The 20,376-nt window shown below is 38.3% G+C and overlaps 1 protein-coding gene across 2 annotated transcripts in view; it reads right to left on the bottom strand.

The window, feature by feature from the left end:
* The window catches only part of LOC129242380 (uncharacterized), a 329,060-nt gene that overhangs the window by 12,783 nt on the left and 295,901 nt on the right, over positions 1-20,376 (bottom strand). For both annotated transcript variants that reach the window (XM_054878991.1, XM_054879000.1), the window contains 7 exons: positions 12,996-13,489; positions 12,309-12,446; positions 11,808-12,116; positions 7,161-7,400; positions 3,861-5,327; positions 3,612-3,794; positions 149-244 (listed from right to left, as the gene is read on the bottom strand). In XM_054878991.1, the coding sequence (XP_054734966.1) occupies positions 149-244; positions 3,612-3,794; positions 3,861-5,327; positions 7,161-7,400; positions 11,808-12,116; positions 12,309-12,446; positions 12,996-13,489 (2,927 nt within the window). The remainder of the gene's footprint in view (positions 1-148; positions 245-3,611; positions 3,795-3,860; positions 5,328-7,160; positions 7,401-11,807; positions 12,117-12,308; positions 12,447-12,995; positions 13,490-20,376) is intronic.

The following is a 20,376-nucleotide window of genomic DNA, read 5'->3' as shown; positions in this document are numbered from 1 at the left end:
TTATATTATATTATTTATTTATTTTTTTTTAATTTATTTGTAATAATTTTTTATTTTAGTTTTCATTTATTTATTTTTTTAAGTTTATTTTTTTATATTTTTTTAGTTTAGTTTTTATTTATTTTTTTAACACTGTGTAGCCACTTACGTTTGCTGTGCTAATTGGCGCTTCGGCTAACATCTTTTTGATTGATTCAACCTTTTCTTGACGGCGCTTCTTTTCCTCAGGTGATAGCTCTGGTGTCTGAAATAAAAAAAAAAATGTTTTTTAGCTTAAAAATTATCTAAATAAAAAAATTACGTCCATAAAGCGCCCAAAAACTTTTCAAATAATTTCTCCTGGGTTCTAGCCTACAAACTGCGTAGTACAAGCACTGACACTTCAGCCAACAGGAGATGAGTTGATAGTCTAACATGTAACGCGACAAAAAGAATTTAGCCAAATGGATCGTCAGGCGCTCAAAAACGCTATTTAATCGGTCAAGGAAATACATTTGTATGTCAGTTGCTTTCATCACAGGCCACTGTCTCCTAGATCGACGTGCTCAAAGACTGAACGTACCTCATCTCGACTACTGCAGAAGCTGCACGAATGCCTCATCCCATCAGCATTATAAACAAATGACGAACGGACGAAGGGATCTATATTAAACCATCGCGCAGTGCCGTTCGCTAGGAAAAGGAACATCAACCCCAAGAGTCCTGTCCTAAATGAATTCACTCTTCAACTTGCCACAGAAGCGAAGTATCTTGGCATCAATTTTGATAAAACGCTTACTTGGAACTCTCATATTGAGAAAGTCACTGAAAAACCCACAAGAACATTCTTTGCTTGTACAAGGCCTTTTAGAAAAACATGGGTACTGAGCCCCAGAATGAGTTACTCGACATTCACTACCGTTGTTAAACCCATAGGCACTTACACTTCCCTAGCATGACCTGAATTTAAGATTAAGAAGCGCTTTAAGATTAAAAGGCATCTAAGATCTAAAAAGTGGGGATATGAAAGGGCATTTATATTTCGCCATACTCCTATTCTTTATAGGGTGGATACATTGTCACCCAAACCCATTCTTTTCAGGGACCTTCAAGTTCTTATTGATAAACGTACGGCCTGGAGAAATAGTTCGACCATAACTAAAACATGGCTTCCAGATATGTTTTACTGATGGGTCAAAATTAGAGGAATTAATGGGCCTAAATTCCAAAAATCGATTCCAATGCGTTTTTCCCCAACACTCTTGAAGGCGGAAATACGTGCCATTGAGATACAGTGAGTCAAAAAAGTATTGGCACACTCAAAAAATCAAAGTTCTCAGTGCTATCACTGCTATAACTTTTTTTCTAATGAAAGTATAAAAAAATAGAAAACGGTATTTTCTAAAAAAAAAAGTAATATCGAGCTCAACCTTGAAAGGTAAAATAAGGCACAAATTCAAATCAAAAAAGTGTTGGCACATTCTTTATGTTAGCTTATGCTTTTGGCGTCGTAACGGTAAACTCCCGTTATTTTCATTCTTGCTTTTTACTTATCCGTACGCTTTAGGAATTGCATACGCTCGCAATCACTTTTGATCGCGATTTCAACGGGCCTAGTGGGTCGTGGTTCTGAAATTTTCCTAGATCTACGTCAATTAATGATAAAACTGTATTCAGAAAAAAAAACCTATCGCGAAATTGGCAAACTTGTCGATAAATCATGGCCCAGCGTTCGAAATATCGTTATGCATTATTGCAATCTTGGAAAAATAGCTCCGGAGAGCAGATCTGGGCGCCCAAAAAAATTAACCGAACGAAAGGAACGAATTGTGGTGTCCACGGTGGCGCAAAATCCAAAACTTCGGCTGTAAAATTATGCGAGACCACGCAAAATTCATTTGAAATCAATTTCAACCCTCAAATTGTTCGGAATACCCTATATAACGCAGGGTTTCATGGCCGGGTTCCTCGATGTGATCACTTCGTTTCGAAGGTAATTAAGAAAAAGAGGCTAGAATTTGCTAAACAGCACTTAAATAAGCCCGACGCTTTTGGGAACTCCACCATATTTAGTAATGAATCAAAATTCAATTTATTTGGGTCAGATGGAGCACAAAAGATTTGACGAAAGCCAAATAAAGGGCTGCAAGAGTACAAGCTGCTTAAACCAGTTAAGCACGGTGGAGGAAAAGTGATGGTTTGGAGGTATTTCGCGGCATCTGGTGTTGGAAAGTTCTGGTTCATAGATGAGACAATGGATAAGCATATGTATCGCGACATTCTTAAAGAAAATCTAAGTCCAAGTGTCGAAAAACTGGGCCTTAAAGGGATAACTTGGCAATTTCAACAAGATAATGATCCAAAACATTCGTCTTATCTTGTGCAGCTTAAACACCCCCCTAATCGCCGGACTTAAATCCTATTGAGCATCTATGGCATCTTCTGGAACTGGATACGATCTGGAAGATACGATCTCACCATATAACGTGAAAGGATTCTCTTAAAGAGGCAATAATTGCTGAATGGAATAGAATAACACCTTCCGAAACTTCAAATCTGGTCAATTGTATGAAGAGACATTTGCAGGCCGTTATTCAGTCTAAAGGAGGACACACAAAGTATTAGAGCGTTACAACTGCAATGGAGCAAGCTGATTACGCTACCTGTGCCAATACTTCAAGATTGAGTTTGTAAACTTACTGGACATTCAGTACCGTTGTTAAACCCATAGGTACCTACACTTCCCTAGCATGGCCTAAATTATTCAGGGACCTTCAAGTTCTTATTGATAAAGGGACGACCTTGAGAAAAAATTCGACCACAACTAAAACATGGCTCCCAGATATGGTGTACTGATGGGTCAAAATTAGAAGAAGGTAGATCAGGGGCGGGAATCAATAGGCCAAAATTCGAAAAATCAATTCGAATGGATTTTACACAACACTCTTTAAGGCAGAAATACGTGCCATCGAGATATGCATGCGGGAATGCCTCCGCAGAAAAATGAGAGCAACCCACATTTACATTCTTTCAAATAGTCAGGCTTTGAAGCTCTCGTAATCACCTCGAAAGTAGTAAATGACTGTCTGAACCTTCCTAGCACGTTGAGGAACTTTAACAAAGTATTATTAGATTGGGTTGCTGGACATCAGGAGTATGAGCGAAATGAAATTACTTACAATTTAGTTAAAAAAGTGGCTAACAATTAACGAATATTGCTGAAAGTGGGAACACTTGTTGAACACTGGCATAATTCTGTCAGTCAGCGACAAGCGAAACAATTCCTAACGCCGGATAGGGGAACTTCTGATAAGCTACTTTCGCTTAACTGACTATTTTTATAGGCCGCTGTAGCCTAAGATATAACTTTCAACGAATTTCATATTGACTAAGAACTTAGATCAACCTACTGCGCTTACGTAGGCTTCTTTATAAATAAAAACAAAAATTGGTCAGCGGGATCCATGGGCAGACAGTAATGGGTCGAACAGCTTTTATATTTGACTTGACACTCTTATGACTGTTCACTTTTTATGTTTCCGCACATTCTCTATTCACAATTATTTCCACATTATCCTATTTTTATTGGATTCGATCGGATCGATAATCCCAAACACTTAATATGGTATTACCTTCTCCGGAATATATCGCTCTGGTATAACAATCTTATTCGGCGCCAATAACAAATTATCGATTGTATTCTCTGATATTTTCTCGCCATGTCCCAGAGCAGAGCGCACCACATCCGGTGCATTCATACGTGGACGCAATGCCAAGTCCATATCCAGATCATCGCGCGCACGCCAGTTGGTATTCTGTAAAACAAATATTCAAATGATTAGAACAGAAGTTAATACGAGTAAAAAATTGGTTTCACTTACATTGCGGTTCATATCATTCTCCGCTTGCACATTCTCCATCGCCTTCACATTGACATTATTGGGCGCCGTGTAGTGGCGTCGCTTCTCACGTGGCACCGCACGCCGATGCTTATGCTGCGACGGCACTTTTTCGACTATCTTCTCTGTATTATCCTCCGACGCTGAACCGGCCGACAGCTCGTTGATGATTTGTCGCGCTGCCTCACTCTGGAACACCGGATCGGGACTCAAGTCGGTAATGCTTTTATTCAAGCTTTGCATCGAGTCTGTTTTTTGACGCAACGCATGCTGCGATGACTCACGCGTATGCCCGTGATGGTGTTGGTGTTGGTGTTGCTGCTGTTGTTGCAGCTGCTTGGCGAAGTATGCATTGGCCAGCGGGTTGAGGTGTTCACGTCGCTCAGCTCTGCCCCCATTGCTGCCGCTGCTGGAACCGCCATTGCTCAGCTGATAGCTGGCATAGTTGCTATTCTTGTCATAGCTTCTGCCGTAGAAGTCATCTGGCTTGCCGCCGCCGCTGCTGCTGCTGCTGCTGTGGTGGCCATTTTGCTTGCTGCTATGCTTGCTGCTTTGGTGATGATGATGTCGCACCTTGCCGCTCATAGGCGGTTCATTGTAGCTACGTGGCAATGACTTTGAACGCCCATTGCTTTGATAATCGCTCGCCGTGCCATTCATGTGCTGATAACCACCTGCACCTACACCAAAACCGTTGGTATTCATCAGCTGCTGCTCCTCCTCCAGCACCTGATCGAGATTCTGCGTTGAACTGCTTAGGCCATTACGTTCGCTACGATCGCGGTGTCGCCGCTCTGACTCACGCTTCACAATGCGCACCGTCTTGATCTCCTGCTTCTCTTGATTGGTAAGATTCGCAAAGGGGTTTGACTCGAGAAAACCATCGCTATCGACGCCGCTGGTCTCTAAATTATCGCTGGCATCATTATAACGATACGCGCCGGCTGCGCCGTTGCTTCCAGCCATCAAGCGTTGCATTTCCTCGCTGTTGTTGTAGTCGCTCAACTTGGTATCCACATATAAGGGCGTCGACAAGTTAATGGTAGCATCGTCGTCCAGTGTATGAGTGATGCTCATCATTGAATCCAGATCGGTTTCCAGCCAAGAGGCTGAGTTTGTGCGCTTCTTCTGTGGTGTACCAGGTGGCATGCCACTGGCGATATTCTCTTTATTGCCGATCTCTTGGTAGAGCCGATTGGAGTTCTCAGTCAACTGGCGCACAGCTGAACTCAGCTCTTGTCGTTGTCGCTGCATATCACCGACGAGTGTTTGTACCCGCTTTAGTTCGGACTCCAACATGGCGGTGGTGTTGCTGGCAAAGCTATCGGTACCGCCGTTTGTGAGTGCGCCTTGGGAGCCGCGTGCACCACGTGAGGCCTGTAATTTCTGGCGCAACACAATCAATTCTTGTTCGAGACGCGCATTGCCTGCTACGGTTTGTTCCAATTTCTATGGTGAGAGGAAGTTTAGGTATGTGTTGCGGTGGGTTAGTAAAGTTTATGTATTTATAATTAAAACAATCGCTTGACATGCTGTTATAACGGTGGAAGCATGAAAGCTGAAGTTTCAATGTACTGTTTAGTGAGTTGGCGCATAAGAGGTTAAGCCGTCTGCATTTTTGCTATTAATCTGAATGCATTTATTCTGACAAAACCAAAACAAAAACAAAAAACAAAAAAAAGCAGAAGAAGGTTCAAAAGTATTAGATATCTATGAATCTGACGATCTCTGCCCATATAAAATCCCCTATACCTCCTCAGTACCTCCTTTGCTCTCTGAGTTTGCTCACTTAGCGAAAATAAATTGGAAGAGTTGACAGCCAGCTTTCACAGAGTGTTTGGGGGCCCAAAGAAAGACTTTGCACGTTTCCGCAGTATGGAAAGCCCATCTTTCTAGGAGCATGTGCGCTACGTTTAAGCAAGTACAAGCCTGCACAAGGACTAGACACTTTTTTATAAACTTTAGGTTAGACTGCTCTTACAATCCGACAGAAGAGCTTCGCAGTCTGTCTACTGTTTTTGCTCGTTCAGAGCTGCCAGAATTTGAAAGTTAAAGGTGGTACCATTTGTTTAAAGAGATTAAATAACAGCTTGGCTGTCAAAGGTAATCGTAAAAGGTAGCTCTGCAGCGTTAGCCGGGCTATGAACCATTTGCTGTCAATTTAACCTAGAATACGTTACTACAGTCGGGCAGCTGAATGCTTAGAGAAAAGTTGTGAGAGATCGTGGATGTGAATCCCATTAAGTATCCTGCCATTTCGTAGAGTCATTGACTATTTTATAGCTCCTGAAGAATGAATCTTACTAGACAGGAAAATATACTTTTAAGTGTCAGCAGTCAATAAATTCTTGGGAGTTTCGTTTGGTAAATCCGAGCTTAGAGTTGTCAGTGTCGTATTCCCTATAGTATTCCCTACAGGAATCAAAATTTAACTTTGAGTAGAGATAAACTCCTAAGCATGGAGGGTGACGGATCCTTATAGACTGCGTTAAATTAGTAAAGCACTAAGGAAGGCGGTCTTGTTTCTCCGTATGATGAATGCGCGACAAGATTTTATATTGAAGAAAACACCGCCAGCAAAAAAAAATTCTCAAATTGAGATACTTGGAACTCTCGCTTTATTATACCAAGATTTAATGAGCTATAAAACTGGATACATTTTTCTGAAAACTCTGTTTAAAAAGTAGGAAATTTTCATAAAAAATTTCTGCATTTTTTTTTTAATTGCAGAAAGTTTGAAACTTGGGTTGATAGAAGAATGAACATTATTTTCACAAAAAAAAATTATATATATATGTATTATTAAAATTAAATTATTAAACTATTAAATCACGATCGTTTAGAGACCAGTTTACGCATTTTGTAGCTCAGGCTATTTCCATCGGCTTGAGAGCATCCGAATTATTCTCAAGGGAAATACAAAAAATATTAACTTTTGTACAGTTATTCATGCAAAATATAAGCGAATATACAACTATGTATGTAAACAGATTAAGCCTAGTGTAAAAACACAAAACCTATACATTTAAAGCGTTCAAGCGTGTTAGTACTTATGTGTGTATGTTTCCTTGGTTTTAAGCTCCACAACGGATTAGTCACATGTTTAAGAAATCGCACTTTAGCAAGCCATTAAATGCAGTATGTCAAATCTCTGGGCAAACCCCACTTTTGGCAGTGGAGCTGGGAAGATTTGCATGCCCTTTGTTGAAATACAAATTGCAAATTATTATTAATAACGCACAAAACAAAAATAACAGACGACAAAACTTCTATACTAGGCACCTCGACTACCTTTGAGTTCTCCGCCAACAGCTGATGCACACGCGACAGTTCACGCTCCAGCATATGTTGTTGTTTTTTGGCCGCTTCCAGTGCCATGGGCGGCCCTGAGGTGTCCTGTATGCGTGCACGCAAACCACCTAAAGCGCGCTCCAATTCCTCCTTGTCGCGTTGCAAGTTTTGAAGAGTGCCGGACTCCTCTTGAAGCAGCTGATCGAGTTGATAAAGTTGATGCACCTTGGACTGGAGGGTGAGAGAGGAAAAGTATTTGTGGTTTAAATTAAGTGATTGCATAAATATTTATGATTTATTAGCATAGCTGAGAGTTAAGGGACCTACAATGAAAAGGCAACCTGCTTAGTGGGAATAGTAGTTCATGAAGTGCTATTTGGTGGAGGAAGTCAAACTAGTTCGAAGGCGACTAGAATTGTACCAGTTGATAAAGGACCCAATGGAGCGTAGTTAAAAGTAAATAATCTTTTATTATTATTTCCTACTAAAGTCAGTGCTTCAGTCGTGAAGGATACTCGCAATATGGGTTGGATGAGAATAAATGGTAAATGAGTCATTTGCGCAGTGAATCTTAAAAATCCAACTACAGATACCTGTAAAATTTCGAAAACAAAAATTTTTTTTTCATAAAATGTTAATATAATCCTTTAAGAATATGTCAACAAATTTTTAGAACGTAAATTTAAGTATTTCTTATATTATTCTCGAAAAGTTATTGACCGATCTCCTTGAAATTTTGCACACATCTTTTTTATGACATTATTTTCTATGTGAATTCACAAGTTTTCAAAAATAGTTCGAAAAAATAAATTTTTCAAAGCAAAAATAGTAGGAAAATTCGCCCCAAAATTCATTTTTGTTAAGCATTTTATTCCGCGAACTTTTTTTCCATTTTTTTGAAATTCATATAGAAATTATGACATAAATAGATAGAAAAATTTCTGGTTTTTTGTATTCAGGTCACTGACGTCGATGCTGCAATGCCCGCCGATTGAGAAGCCCCGCTGCGACCTTCCTGGAAGAATTGAAAGTACAACCGCCATTTTAAAAGATTAAAATAAAAAAAAATAATTTATAATTTGAATGTATAAATACACTGTTTGCTAATTTTGAAAAAAATATATTGACTTCTTCATTTTAAATAATTTTAATGAAAATCAGGGAAAATATGGCCGTTTACAGGTATCTGTCTCCTCAACTTCACAGCAAAAATAGTCTGCGCGATCAATCGATAGAAAGTAAGAACGAGTAAGATACGGAGTATTTCGATAAGTGACCAAATCTAATTGATTAATAGAAATTAAATGTAAATTTCAGTAAATGCATATTTTCGATCGCTTGAAGTCGAACAAAAAAATTACCAAGGAATCGAACCGGCTCCTTAGGAGCGAGCAATTGTAGGTCTTCCTACCCTAGTAGGTACAAGCCCAGGATTCTGTGTCTCCTGTGGCCTAATGCCGCACAGTTGGTAATTAATTGTTTCATAGATTCCTCTTTATCACAGCAGATCCTGCATGGTTTTGTACTAGACAACCCTATTGTGTTAAAGTGTTTATTACTGTAAGTGCTCTACAGAGTAATCTGAAGCCCTTTTTATCTAGAGTTAGAGCAAATTTTGCTCTGTTGGCATTGAAGTTCAAAAACTTTTTGGAGGGATTAAGGCCGCTTGTGCGGTTCCAGTGCTCCCGGATTTTAGTTTGGATCCATTTTTTGGTTTCCTGTTTTATATTATTTTTGGTTAAAGCCGAAAAATGTGGTTGGTCCAATGGCCCTTTTTTGGCACAAAAGTCTCCTTCTCGTTTCCTTCGTGCCCCTCATGTCTTGGTACCCTAATCAGTGAGATCGGATTATGAGTGGCCAGTTTGGTGAGTGGATTGTTACACTCTATTAGGACTTTTGACTGGAATGTGAAGCTATTCAAGGCTTGGAGAACCGATTGGCTGTCCGAAAGTATTTTAATTTTTACTTTATCGAACCCTCTTTTGGATATGATTTCAATTGTTTCTATTATAGCAAAGAGCTTCGCATGGAAAATCGTGGTATCTGTACTTAGTGTTAGGGATTTGTGTGCTCTAGGCCCCTCTATTCCTGCTCCTACCCCTGGGGGCGTTTTGGAACCATCTGTGTACCATTTTTGTTAGTCATCATTTAGCCATGTTGGGTTAGAGTTCCACTCTTCCGTAGAAGGTAAGATAACCTTGTATCTCTTTATAAAATTGAGCACGGGTTCCGTGTGGTCATTCGCCTGGGTTATATTAACTGCATGTTGAATCTTGTTCAAGATATTTAGGTGTCCAGTAAGACCTCTTGGTTTAAGTTTTTTTTCATATGAAAAGGGAGAGCTTCCTCTTGTATTGCTAAATTTAGTGGTGGTAATTTTAAAAGCGCTTCCATGCCAGCAGTTCGCATCGCCCAGAATTTAAACGTGGTCGTATAAGCCTTCAAGACGATCCATGTCAAGGATGTCCAAAAACAACAACAATACCAGAAATCGTAGAATAAATACAGGATATCGTATTGTAAAATGGTAAAGTGACTGATAGAGAAGATTTAGCAGAAGCCCTAGGCGTCTCATTGAGCAGTGTAAATAACCAATATTTGGACTGAAGTATTCGGTTTCCGCATTCGCTAACATTGGAACAAAAACACATCCGCATGTGACTTTCTCAGCAACACTTAGAGCGGTTTTGGAAGGAAAAAATTGATTTGTGCGTCGATGCTTCACTATGGACGAGACTTGGTCTATCACAATGATCTTAAATCAAAACAAGAGGTGCTTCGGCTCCGAAATGGGTTCGTATCCAGAAATCGGGCAAAAAGTTGAAAGCATCAGTTTTTTTGGGATGCGAAAGGAATGGTAAAGAACTGGTAAAACAATAAATTCCGAATATTGTTGTAATCTTTTAGAGCAGTTGAAGGAAAAAATTCGTGAATAAAAAACCAGTTTGCAAAAGAAAAAAATAATTATTCATCATTATGAATTAAAGTTCGAATTGTTAGAGCATCCACAGCATTTACCAGATTTGCCCCATAGCGACTTCCAACTGTTTCCAGAACTAAAGAAATGCATGCATGGAAAGTGTTTTTCACAAATGTTGAGGCCATAACAGCTGTGGAAGCGTATTTTGCAGCTCTTTCAGATCCTCACTTCAGAGATGGTATGCATAAATTGGAATCTCGTTGGAACAAGTAGTGAATTGGTGTTCAGGGAGACTACACTGAATATATATTATATATTGTATTGTATATTGTCGTACGAGGGCTTCAGACGAAGATACTGAATAATAAAGTGTATTTCAAACCATAAACTTGTTTTTTTCTTATCGAACCGCAAATCATACTGAACAACCTAGTAATAAACAAAAATTATATCGACTTTATAATTATTTGCAAATTTGCAATATAAATGCAAATAAATTTTACCTAAACTAAAAGATATTATAAATTTATGCATTTAATTTTTGTTTTAAAATTATTGTGTGTTGTTGTTGTTGTAACAAAAATTATACAAAAAAGACAATTTAATAACTTTACGCAGCACTGCATTTTTGAAAATTTTCTCTAGTTTTTCCTTTCCCCAACTCATCCAAAAGTGATGATTTTCAACACAAATAGGACTACAATTTTTTGGGTGCATAATGGACTAGTTAAATAAGTGGTAGAATGCTGCCTCAGAGGCTAAGATGTTCGTTAAGGGGGTCTTCTACCGTCGCGCCTTAATCTCGGGCCTATTTTTGGGAATTAATTACAAAGCAACCACTTGAGATAATGAAATCAGATTTTTTTTATTTAATTTGCACAAGTTTGCACTATTTAAAAATATATTTTTCAAATCGAATTCTTTGGCCCTGTGTCCTTGAACCGTCCTCGAGGTTGCCCTTGTAAAAATGTCCTAGGCGACTTTGTGGCACGCGATCGACCATTTTACTTATCTGAAATCAAAAAAATTTTTTTTTTATCATAAAGTGTAGCGTTGGCTATGTTTTCCCAGTGGCGATTTTAAATATTTTGAAATTTGTAAAAAATGCGTGATTTAAAAAAAAAAGTTTGAAAATTTCCTCTTTTTTTTACACTTTAGAGGCCCGCAAAATTAAACTAATCAAAAATTGAAAAAAGTGGTCTGGGAAAACATAGCGAGATGTTCACTGAATAACTGGAAAAAAGATGGAATGAATTCGACAAATATTTATAGTAGATGTGTGACCAGAAAGTTGAAAAAAGTCAACTTTCGGGAAAAGGCGTTTAAAGATAAAGTTTGGTATAACACATGATTGCAGCATGCATGTATTCTCCCCGAAATGCTCATGAAGGAACATGTTTTTCATAAAACCCTCTTTATAGCATACTCTTAACATTAGTAGCTTTTAAAAAATCTAAAAAAAAAAAATCGATTTTTTCAAACCGTGACGGTAGAAGACCCCCTTAAATGGTTTGAAGCTGACGCATAGGCTAACAATAGGCATTTTGCGAACTTTTCCTTGTTAAAAACCACCAGCTGCTTGCATTAGAAAGAGATGGATGACGAACTACTTCAGCTACTAACAAATTGATGGTAAAGAGTTAGTAGCTTTGACTGCATGGAAATCGTGTGGTCGAAAGGCTTTATTAATTGTGAAATGAAATACAAGTCATACTCACTTGCAACTCGCTGTGATTTGGGCTGAGCCGATCCCATTGTTTCTGCTCCTCCTGCAGCAGACGTCGCTCCTGTATGCGCTGATTGAATTCGAGTCGATCCAGTGTCACGGCCTCGTTGCGTTGTGGTTGGCGGCCGTTTATGTCGTTGTTGCGATAGAGTGAACCGAGTTTCACCATATTGTCCACTAAGTTGACCAACGGTTTGCTCTTCTCATACTGGCGCTCCAAATCGAGCAGATGTTGCTTCAGGTAATCCAAGCGCTGTATACTTTCGGCGCGTGTTAGACCCTCAGCAGAGCGTAGACGATTCTAATAATGGAGGAGGAGTGGGGTGTAAAGAAAGAAAAACGTTATTACGAAGAAATTAATGTGCGACATGGAAAAAATATAAGCGATAATTGAATGATATTAAATTTGAATAGTTGTATTTGTAGTTGTCCAACACCCCCGGTTATGCTTATGCATGCACGGCTACGAGTTTAAAAACAAATATTTATCAACCTGCACTTCATGAATGTCGCTGCAGCATTGCTCGATGGCACGCGCCGTATTGCTGTTTTGTCTTCTCAGCTGTATCAGCAGCAAAACGAGCTCCTCGTGTGTTCGACTCAGTAAATCACCGGCGGATACATCCAAATCCTAAGCAGCCGCAGAGACAGCAGGGTCAGCAAGGTCAGCAGGGACAAGCGCACAAGAAAGCAGGCAAGCGGTGAGCGCACAACATTTTTTGTATTTTGAAATTTTTGGGTATTTGAAACAAAAGTAAATAAAAACAAAAATTAAAAGTAAAAACTTTGCACATTAGTAAAAACTGAAAATAACAAAAGTTTCTAAACCATAAAAAAAACAGAGGCAATATTAATGAAATAAAAGAGAAATGGCAAAGCGCGTGCAGCAAATCAATAAAAAGCGGGAGTTCACTTTAAATTGAATTTCTTTCAATGTCGCTCGCCAATACCCACACAACCACACATTTCTTACCAGCATTTTCCATTTTCTATTAAATAGTTTTTTCTTTCATTTTTCTTCCTCCATTTACGCCAAACTTTGGCCATTTGACTTTGGCTGCAGCCAAAGCAAAGTAATTCCCGGCGCATTTATCAATGCAAGTCAATATATTTCTGTGTCACTTGGCGCTTTATCCCCATATACAACCCTACATACATACACGCATACATACATACTCACCCTCATCTGTGTGCTCGTCTCACGTTCCAGCATATCGATTTCAGCGCGGCTCTCCACACGTCTCATGGGATATGCCGCTTGTTGTTGTTGCTGTTGGCCTTGCCATAAATTGCTTGTAGCTATACCGCCCACGCTGCCGTAATAGTCGCCACCATTTGCGCTGGGATGCATTGGCGTGGAGGCGGCTAAGATGCTATTGCCGCCCGAAATGAGTCCGCTGCTGCCATAAATGCCGCCAATGCCATGGCCGCCACTACGATCTGTGAGTGTTGTTGTCTTCGCATATTTGGTATCGTGTGCTGTGCCGTAATAGGAATTCGTTAGTTTACCCAATGTCGTTTGATCGTAATTGCCTTGTGCTAAGTGTTGCTGTTGGTGTAGCTGCGACTGCTGCTGCTGCTGCTGCAGAGGGTTGTGCACATCCGAAGGATCTGGTTTAACGGTAAGGTTGCCTTTGGGTAAATTGCGTACATTCCGCACCGAAATTGACGCTGCTGGTAACGGCATAGAGCGGCATTACGTTGGAGTCGTCATGTGCGTGTGTGTGTGTGTTCGTGTTTTTCATACGAATGTGTATTTGTGTATGCGTGTGTGTGTGGAAGAGAAGAGCAAAGAGAAAACAGACAAAATGACAAATTGCAAATGCCACAGTTTTAATTCTCAATCTTGTAGGCGTTGTGATAGAACAAGGGAAAGAGGAGCGGTAAAAGTAGAGGTTAAAAGGCGGAGAGTAGCGTAGAACAGTTAGAGCAAAATGGGAATTAAAGCAGGCAAAGGAAAAGTCTCCAAGATGGTAAAAGTAGCGCAAGTAAGCAACGTAGGCCCGTATTTTAAAGTAGAGCGTAAGGAAAGCGATATTTTTGAAGAGTTTCGGGGGTCAATGATTAACTCTGGATGCAGTGAGAAAATGTCAATACTTTTACTGATATGCACATTTGTTAGTGTTGTTGAAAGACAGCCGCATGAAATGATTTTAGTGTTAGTAGTAAGTGCTTGATTTGAATTGGATGACTGAGCGTTGAGCGGGTTAATATGTCTTGTGAATATGCAAAGGCTAATGAAGTTAAGATAAGAGAGGAGAAATGTTAGCCGTACTCACTAAAATCCATACCAAATGTTAAAAACACCACAAAGGGTTGAACATTAAGTAATGCATTAGTAGAATGTGATGGTGTAGCATTAGTAAGGACTACATGCCTAAATTAAAAAAAAAAATACTAAAATATTTTAGCAACATTCTCATTTCTAAAGAATTAAAAAATATGTATGCATGAATATACAAAGTTACTGGAATATACAAGGTTATCGATGATCGGTGATTTCTTTCTAATTGGGTTTCATTGAATGATGTGAAAAACTTAACCGTTTTCGAGGTATTCGATTTTAAAGGCTTGGAGATGCTTTGTTTTACTGTACGTCGGTTTGCACATTCACTTTTTTAAACGTTAGCTAAAAGCTCCGAAAGGTTCCACTTCAGCGCTTATACTTAAAAGTACGGCGTTGTAGAAGACCCGGCGGTTTGGCCCCACTTCTATACCACATACTTTGAGTAATTATAACGAGAAAATCAACTACGCGTTCCCAAAAGCCACCTTCGGCAGGCTCTTAGAGACTAGCATGCCGTCAAGGAGAGAGTGGCAAACTCAAAGACTGCGCTGAAGAGGGAAAGTTAATTTCTACACAGATGGATCTACACTAGAAAATAAAGTAGGCTATGGACTTTTTTCAGAAACATTAGGATTAGAATTATCTGTCCGACTTCCGAACTACTGCTGCGTCTACCAAGTAGAGAGGTAACTGCGTACCTTAACACACACGCCGCAACATAAACTACCATAAATATCTTCTCGGACAGCCATCAAATCAATGGAGACAGTTATGCTATATACTAAGATCAAATGTTGCTCAGGAATGCCTGGCAGCTCTAAATGATATTACCACCGTCTTCAGGGACAGCCTTATATGGGTAGCCAGCAAGAGTACTAATCTTCCCCGCTTGAAAACAAAGAAAATATTGGAATTCCTATGGCAACTGGCAAATTAAGAATAGAAGATAATGATCTCCGGGAGGCATATAGGTCTTGGAGAGAAGAAAATACTTGTGTTACAACCAGGCTTATTTGGCCTAAAATTGATAAGAGAAGATCAGGAGAATTGCTTAACATCTCGAAGGTCGTGGCTTGTGTCACCGGCCATTGGCTGTTGGGTTGGCACTCTTCTAGGCTAGGAGTATTTTCGCATGAATACTGCAGAAGTTTTAGAGTCGAGGAAGAGGAAGAAACGCCAGAACACTTCCTTTGTAATTGCCCAGCCTTAGCTAGGAGTAGAGCACGATTGTTAGAAAAATATCATTTTGACTCTCTTACGGAACTATCTGATGTTGAGATAAAAACTATCCTACGCTTCATAAGAGAGTCTAACTGGTGCCATGAAACGTAAACAGTAAGGTTCTCGTGTTATACAGTGATATCACAACGGGCCTAATGGTTGTTGTTGTTGTTGTCCTCTAACGACCTAATGGTCGAAGGAGTTGGTAACTCTAAGCCGACTGCCACAAAAACCTATCCTTACCTAATCAATGGGTATGTCAGTTAATAAAAATCATCAATAAAATTTTAACCGAGCCCTGACAGTTAAAAATTGCTGATTGATAAAGTTTTGAGTTTCCGATTTTTCACTAAGTGCTTCCACCTCACATTATTGAAAAAATGTTTATATAAAAACTATTTTGCAAATTATTCTAGAAACCACGTAGTACGTCTTTTTAGCTTTTTTGGTCCGAAAATAGAAAATACTTAAATTAAAGAAGTAACCGGTAGGCAGAAATTCCTTCTGGATCTTTTATCACTGCGCTATGTCGTCGTAAAGCTCTCACAGCTACGTTTTACCATCACCTACGCCGTCATCAAAATGCAAAGGTCCAAAAATCTTCCGCAGAATCTTTCTCTCAAACACTTCAAGGGACGTCTCATCGGATATTGTTATCGTCCAAGCTTCTGAGCCATACTTTAGGACGGGCATGATGAGAACCTTATGAAACGAGTTGGAATCTCATTTCCATTAATTTTGTGACCACAACTGCTAAAGCGTGGGTGGTCCGTTGTAGTGATGGAAAAGACTAAATAGACCAATCTGGCTGAAACTTGGTGTGTGTTCTGCCAAGAGACGCTACTAACTAAGCATACTCTCGATGCGCGCCTGTGACATTTCTCTGACTTTGCACGTACTTTTCGAACGACCCTCGTAGATAACTAGAAAAAGCTGACAGACTTGTGTGTGGAAGTCGCATATGGTATATTGAATAATAGAAGTATTTGGATATTGGCTGTTACTATTTATAAGCAAAAGGTTGGTTTTTTTGGAATAGACGGTGCACATACATCAAATAAAAAATAAATAACTAATATTTTTTAAGATTTTTTTTAGTTTTCTATAATAAATTACAGCCGAATTTGTTTTTATTTCGGGTAATTGAGTAAACGTGTTTGCGACTCTTTAAGTATAGAATTTTTCCTCAATCTAATTGGATTTTTATGAGCAACATCCGCAGCATAGGTACCCGTTTGAAAGCTCAGCGTGCTGCGAAAAAGCCTAAGTTAACAGCGAATGTGCGCCAAGAAGTACATCATTTCACCAAGAAATTACAAAAACGAGTCGGCTTTATCGTGAATGTCATATAAATATAATAAATCGTTCTCTAAAAAGCACCTGCACTTCAATAAAATCTATACTGACACTTCCCTTTTGCTCACTTTTTAAGTCATATTTACGACAGCAGTAACAAAAGCCATTGAGTTCGGATTTGACGGCTTCCATTTTACTTTTCTAATTAAATTTGTATGCCAACTCCACAGAGCTTTTATCCTTAACCTGTTAAGTGACTATGTCGTATATATGCGTCAATTTCAAAAGTTCATTTTTTAGTTAACGTCGTATATGTGCGTCATGCCGAAAAAGGAAATAGCATTTGCTATGAAATTTAAAGTTAAGCAAAAAACGAAAATTACCATGTTATTTTGACAGTAAGCATGAACACTGAATTTCCTGATAATCGTTATCATAATCGTTCAGCCCACGCGCGCGGTGAATCCAATATTTGGCTGAAAACCGGTTTTGCATCGACAGTCTTCGCTTGAAATTAATTCAGCACAGTAAATTGAGCTGTCTAAGAAAAATTAATCGCTTAACAGGTTAAGATGAATTTGGGCACAGAATTCGGGTTTTAGAAAAAAATCAGTCAAATATGCTTCAAGTCTCACTACTTCCAAGTTTCACATACTAAATTCTTTCAGTCAGAGTTTTATATCTCCGTAAGTTTTCCTCTGATTTGGATGAATTTTTGGCGCAAAATAAACTTTAAAAAAATACAAAAAAATCAAAAATTGTAAATATTTTTGATAAGCTCTACACCCACTACGTAAATGCTATTAAAAGAAAGCTTAGGTTTTGTTAGGTTTGGTTAATCCGGCTGGCATTAAGTCACGCGTAGATATTTTGGCCCCCAACGATACCAGATGGAGACTGACCTCTATTAAGATTTAAGCTAGATATCAGGTAGGAGGTCCACGCTTTTAGCAAATGTAAGCAGTGCTGAAAGATTTGATTTTGAGATATCCTTCAGACCCCCAAACTGTAGGGCTCCCAGGCATTTCGAGCGCGTTTCTGATAATGCCGCACAAAGAGGGCATAAAAGTGGCGGCAAATTTCAAGAAAAGGTATTTTTTTTTTAATTTCTTTTGTATAAAGTTGTTTGCATTGAGTTTTTGTCTGAACAAACCTTTAGTGACATTTTACGGTAAATAACTTTCTAGAACATTTTTTAACCCACTAGCGGCCTCCCAATTGCCATTGCGTTTAGACTTTCCAAAAAAGCGGTCTAAAAAGTGCTTTTGGGAAAGAGCTCTAATGGGTTAAAATGTTCTACAAAATTATTCACCATGAAATTTTGCTATATGTACCCGATAAGGGTCGCTTATCGCTGCGATAAGAATTTTAAAATTTTTTCCAACTTATTCTAAAAACAATCAGCTGAAAAATAGCAAACTTAAGGGGGAAACCTGGTTTATAAGGTCAACAAAAATCATTTTTTTTTTCGTTTTAAACGATTTCTAATATATTTCAGAATATTCACACAAAGTTACAGAGCCTAATTCTCAATATTTCCGTAGATGCAAAGCCAAAGGTAGCGAGCGTTAGGTAGTTACGCTGTGACCGGGCAGCTATAGTACAAACTATATCTTCTTTTCTCGACTTTTCATTTTTATGATTTCTTTGAATTGGCGTACATGAATGAAAAAAGTAATGAACCTTTTGAAGTGAATCATAGCTTGTTCCCTTCAGTATTAAATTCTCTTCTATTTGAACTAACAAAATAGATAAAAAAATTTTTTTCAAGATTTTTATACCAAGTTCAAGTGAATTTTTTTTTATAGAAAGGCATTTTTTTCTTTAAAACCTCCAAAAAGTTGAAATTTAGGAATTTCTCTCAGTTTTCTTAGTTCATCTAGAATAAAAAATCATGATAATTAAAAATCCATTTGAATTTTTTGCTTTAAATAATAATTACGAGCTGTATCTTGTACGCCAGTTGGAAACTCCAGCGTTGCAGCGCTCTACTAATTCTTCAGTGCTAAATTAATTTTTTCCTTAAAAAAAAAATCGCAAAGAGATGCAATTTTTAGACCTCATAAACCAGGCTCCCTCTTAATATGTCCATATAACATTTTTTCCTGAGAGTGGCACACGATTTTTTAAGCGTTTATTATAGTCTAGGCGGCTGCCGTAGCCGAATGGATTGATGCGTGACTACCATTCGTAATTCAGAGAGAACGTAGGTTCGAATCTCGGTGAAAGACCGAAATGAAGAAAAAGGTAAGCAAAGGCAAACCTCCCATTGCATTTCTGCTACGAAAAAGCTTCTCATAAAAATATCTGCCGTTCGAAATCGGCTTGAAACTGTAGGTCCCTCCATTTGTGGAACAACATGAAGACGCACGCCACAAATAGTAGGACGGGCTCGGCCAAACACCCAAAAAGAGTGTACGCGCCAATTATATGTACATACATAGAATACATATATGTATAGTCTAGGGTGTAGGTCTTTCATCCTGACTTGGAATCATTCCGGGGCCAAAAATTCTGTTGCATCGCGTTACTACTTAGGGCTGCTAAAAATTGTAGACGCCTGTGCGTATGAGTGATACAAATACAAATTTGCTTATATTTTCAACCATATATTTTCCTATCCTCATCAATGGGGAACATAAAATATAATTTTTCACAAGCCAAAATTTAGTTATGCGCAACTATTCAATGGGTTTTATATACATTTACATACATACATATTTTTATATATTTTTTTATTTACATGAAATACAGTTATTCATATTTATATTAGCAAACAACGGAAACTAGCAACAATCGGCTATAGCAATCGGCCTAACACACATACATCCATAAATTAGTGCCGTAAAATGAAACGAATGCCAAAATACTGCTTCAATAAATTTGCAGCTGAAGCGTAGTTAAACGAAGTTAAACGATTTCAACATAAATAAAATTTACAATTTATACATTTTCACTATAAAATAATTGTTTTATTTATTTTATTTTGCAGCTAAACAACTGAATTAATTTCGATTTGCGTTAGATGGCGTTGCAGCAAAGGATTTTTCTTGTTACTTGAGGGGGTAAGAAAGGCAGGAGCTGCGGTAGTTGTTAGTGTTTTTTTTTGTTTGTTTAGTAGCAAAGCTAAATGAAATTATTTTTTATAAACATTAAGTTAAATATTAATTGTAGAAACTTTGCAAACAAACAAGATGAAGCAAAAGTGCTTTTGAAAATTTTATTTTACATTAGAAAATAATTGAAAGGAAGAAGAAGAAGCAGAAGAATAGGAATATTTGTAGTATTGTAGAAAAATATAGTTGCTTACCATTTTATTTTCTGATTTTTTTTTGTATTTTTTAATATTTGTTACCATTACAAAATAGAACTTTCTATGACAACAACAACAATAACAGCCAACAAAGTAATAACAATCATTGCAAATTGCAGGCAAACACAAAATGCGAGTGTGTAAGTGCTGTTTACCGCTGTTGCTGCATCTGTATTTGTCTGTTACGCCAGTCCGTCCAACTGTCGAGTTGTCTAGCAACAGTCAATGGTCTATTTGTGTGTGTGTGTTTATTGATACGCTTATGCTAAAAGTGTGTGCGTGTGCTTGTACGCCAATGCAAAATTTTGTGCAAATTCAATAAATTTAGCCAGCTGCACATACGCACATACATACATACGTTCTTATATATTTGGCTGTGGTTTGAACGCCCTGCCGCAAAGGTGTTTGTGTGTGTGTGTGTGTGTTGTATGCTTATTCACTGCA

The sequence above is a fragment of the Anastrepha obliqua genome, chromosome 1, assembly GCF_027943255.1.
Source record: "Anastrepha obliqua isolate idAnaObli1 chromosome 1, idAnaObli1_1.0, whole genome shotgun sequence".
NCBI lineage: Eukaryota > Metazoa > Arthropoda > Insecta > Diptera > Tephritidae > Anastrepha > Anastrepha obliqua.
This window is presented reverse-complemented; position numbering and strand designations above follow the sequence as displayed.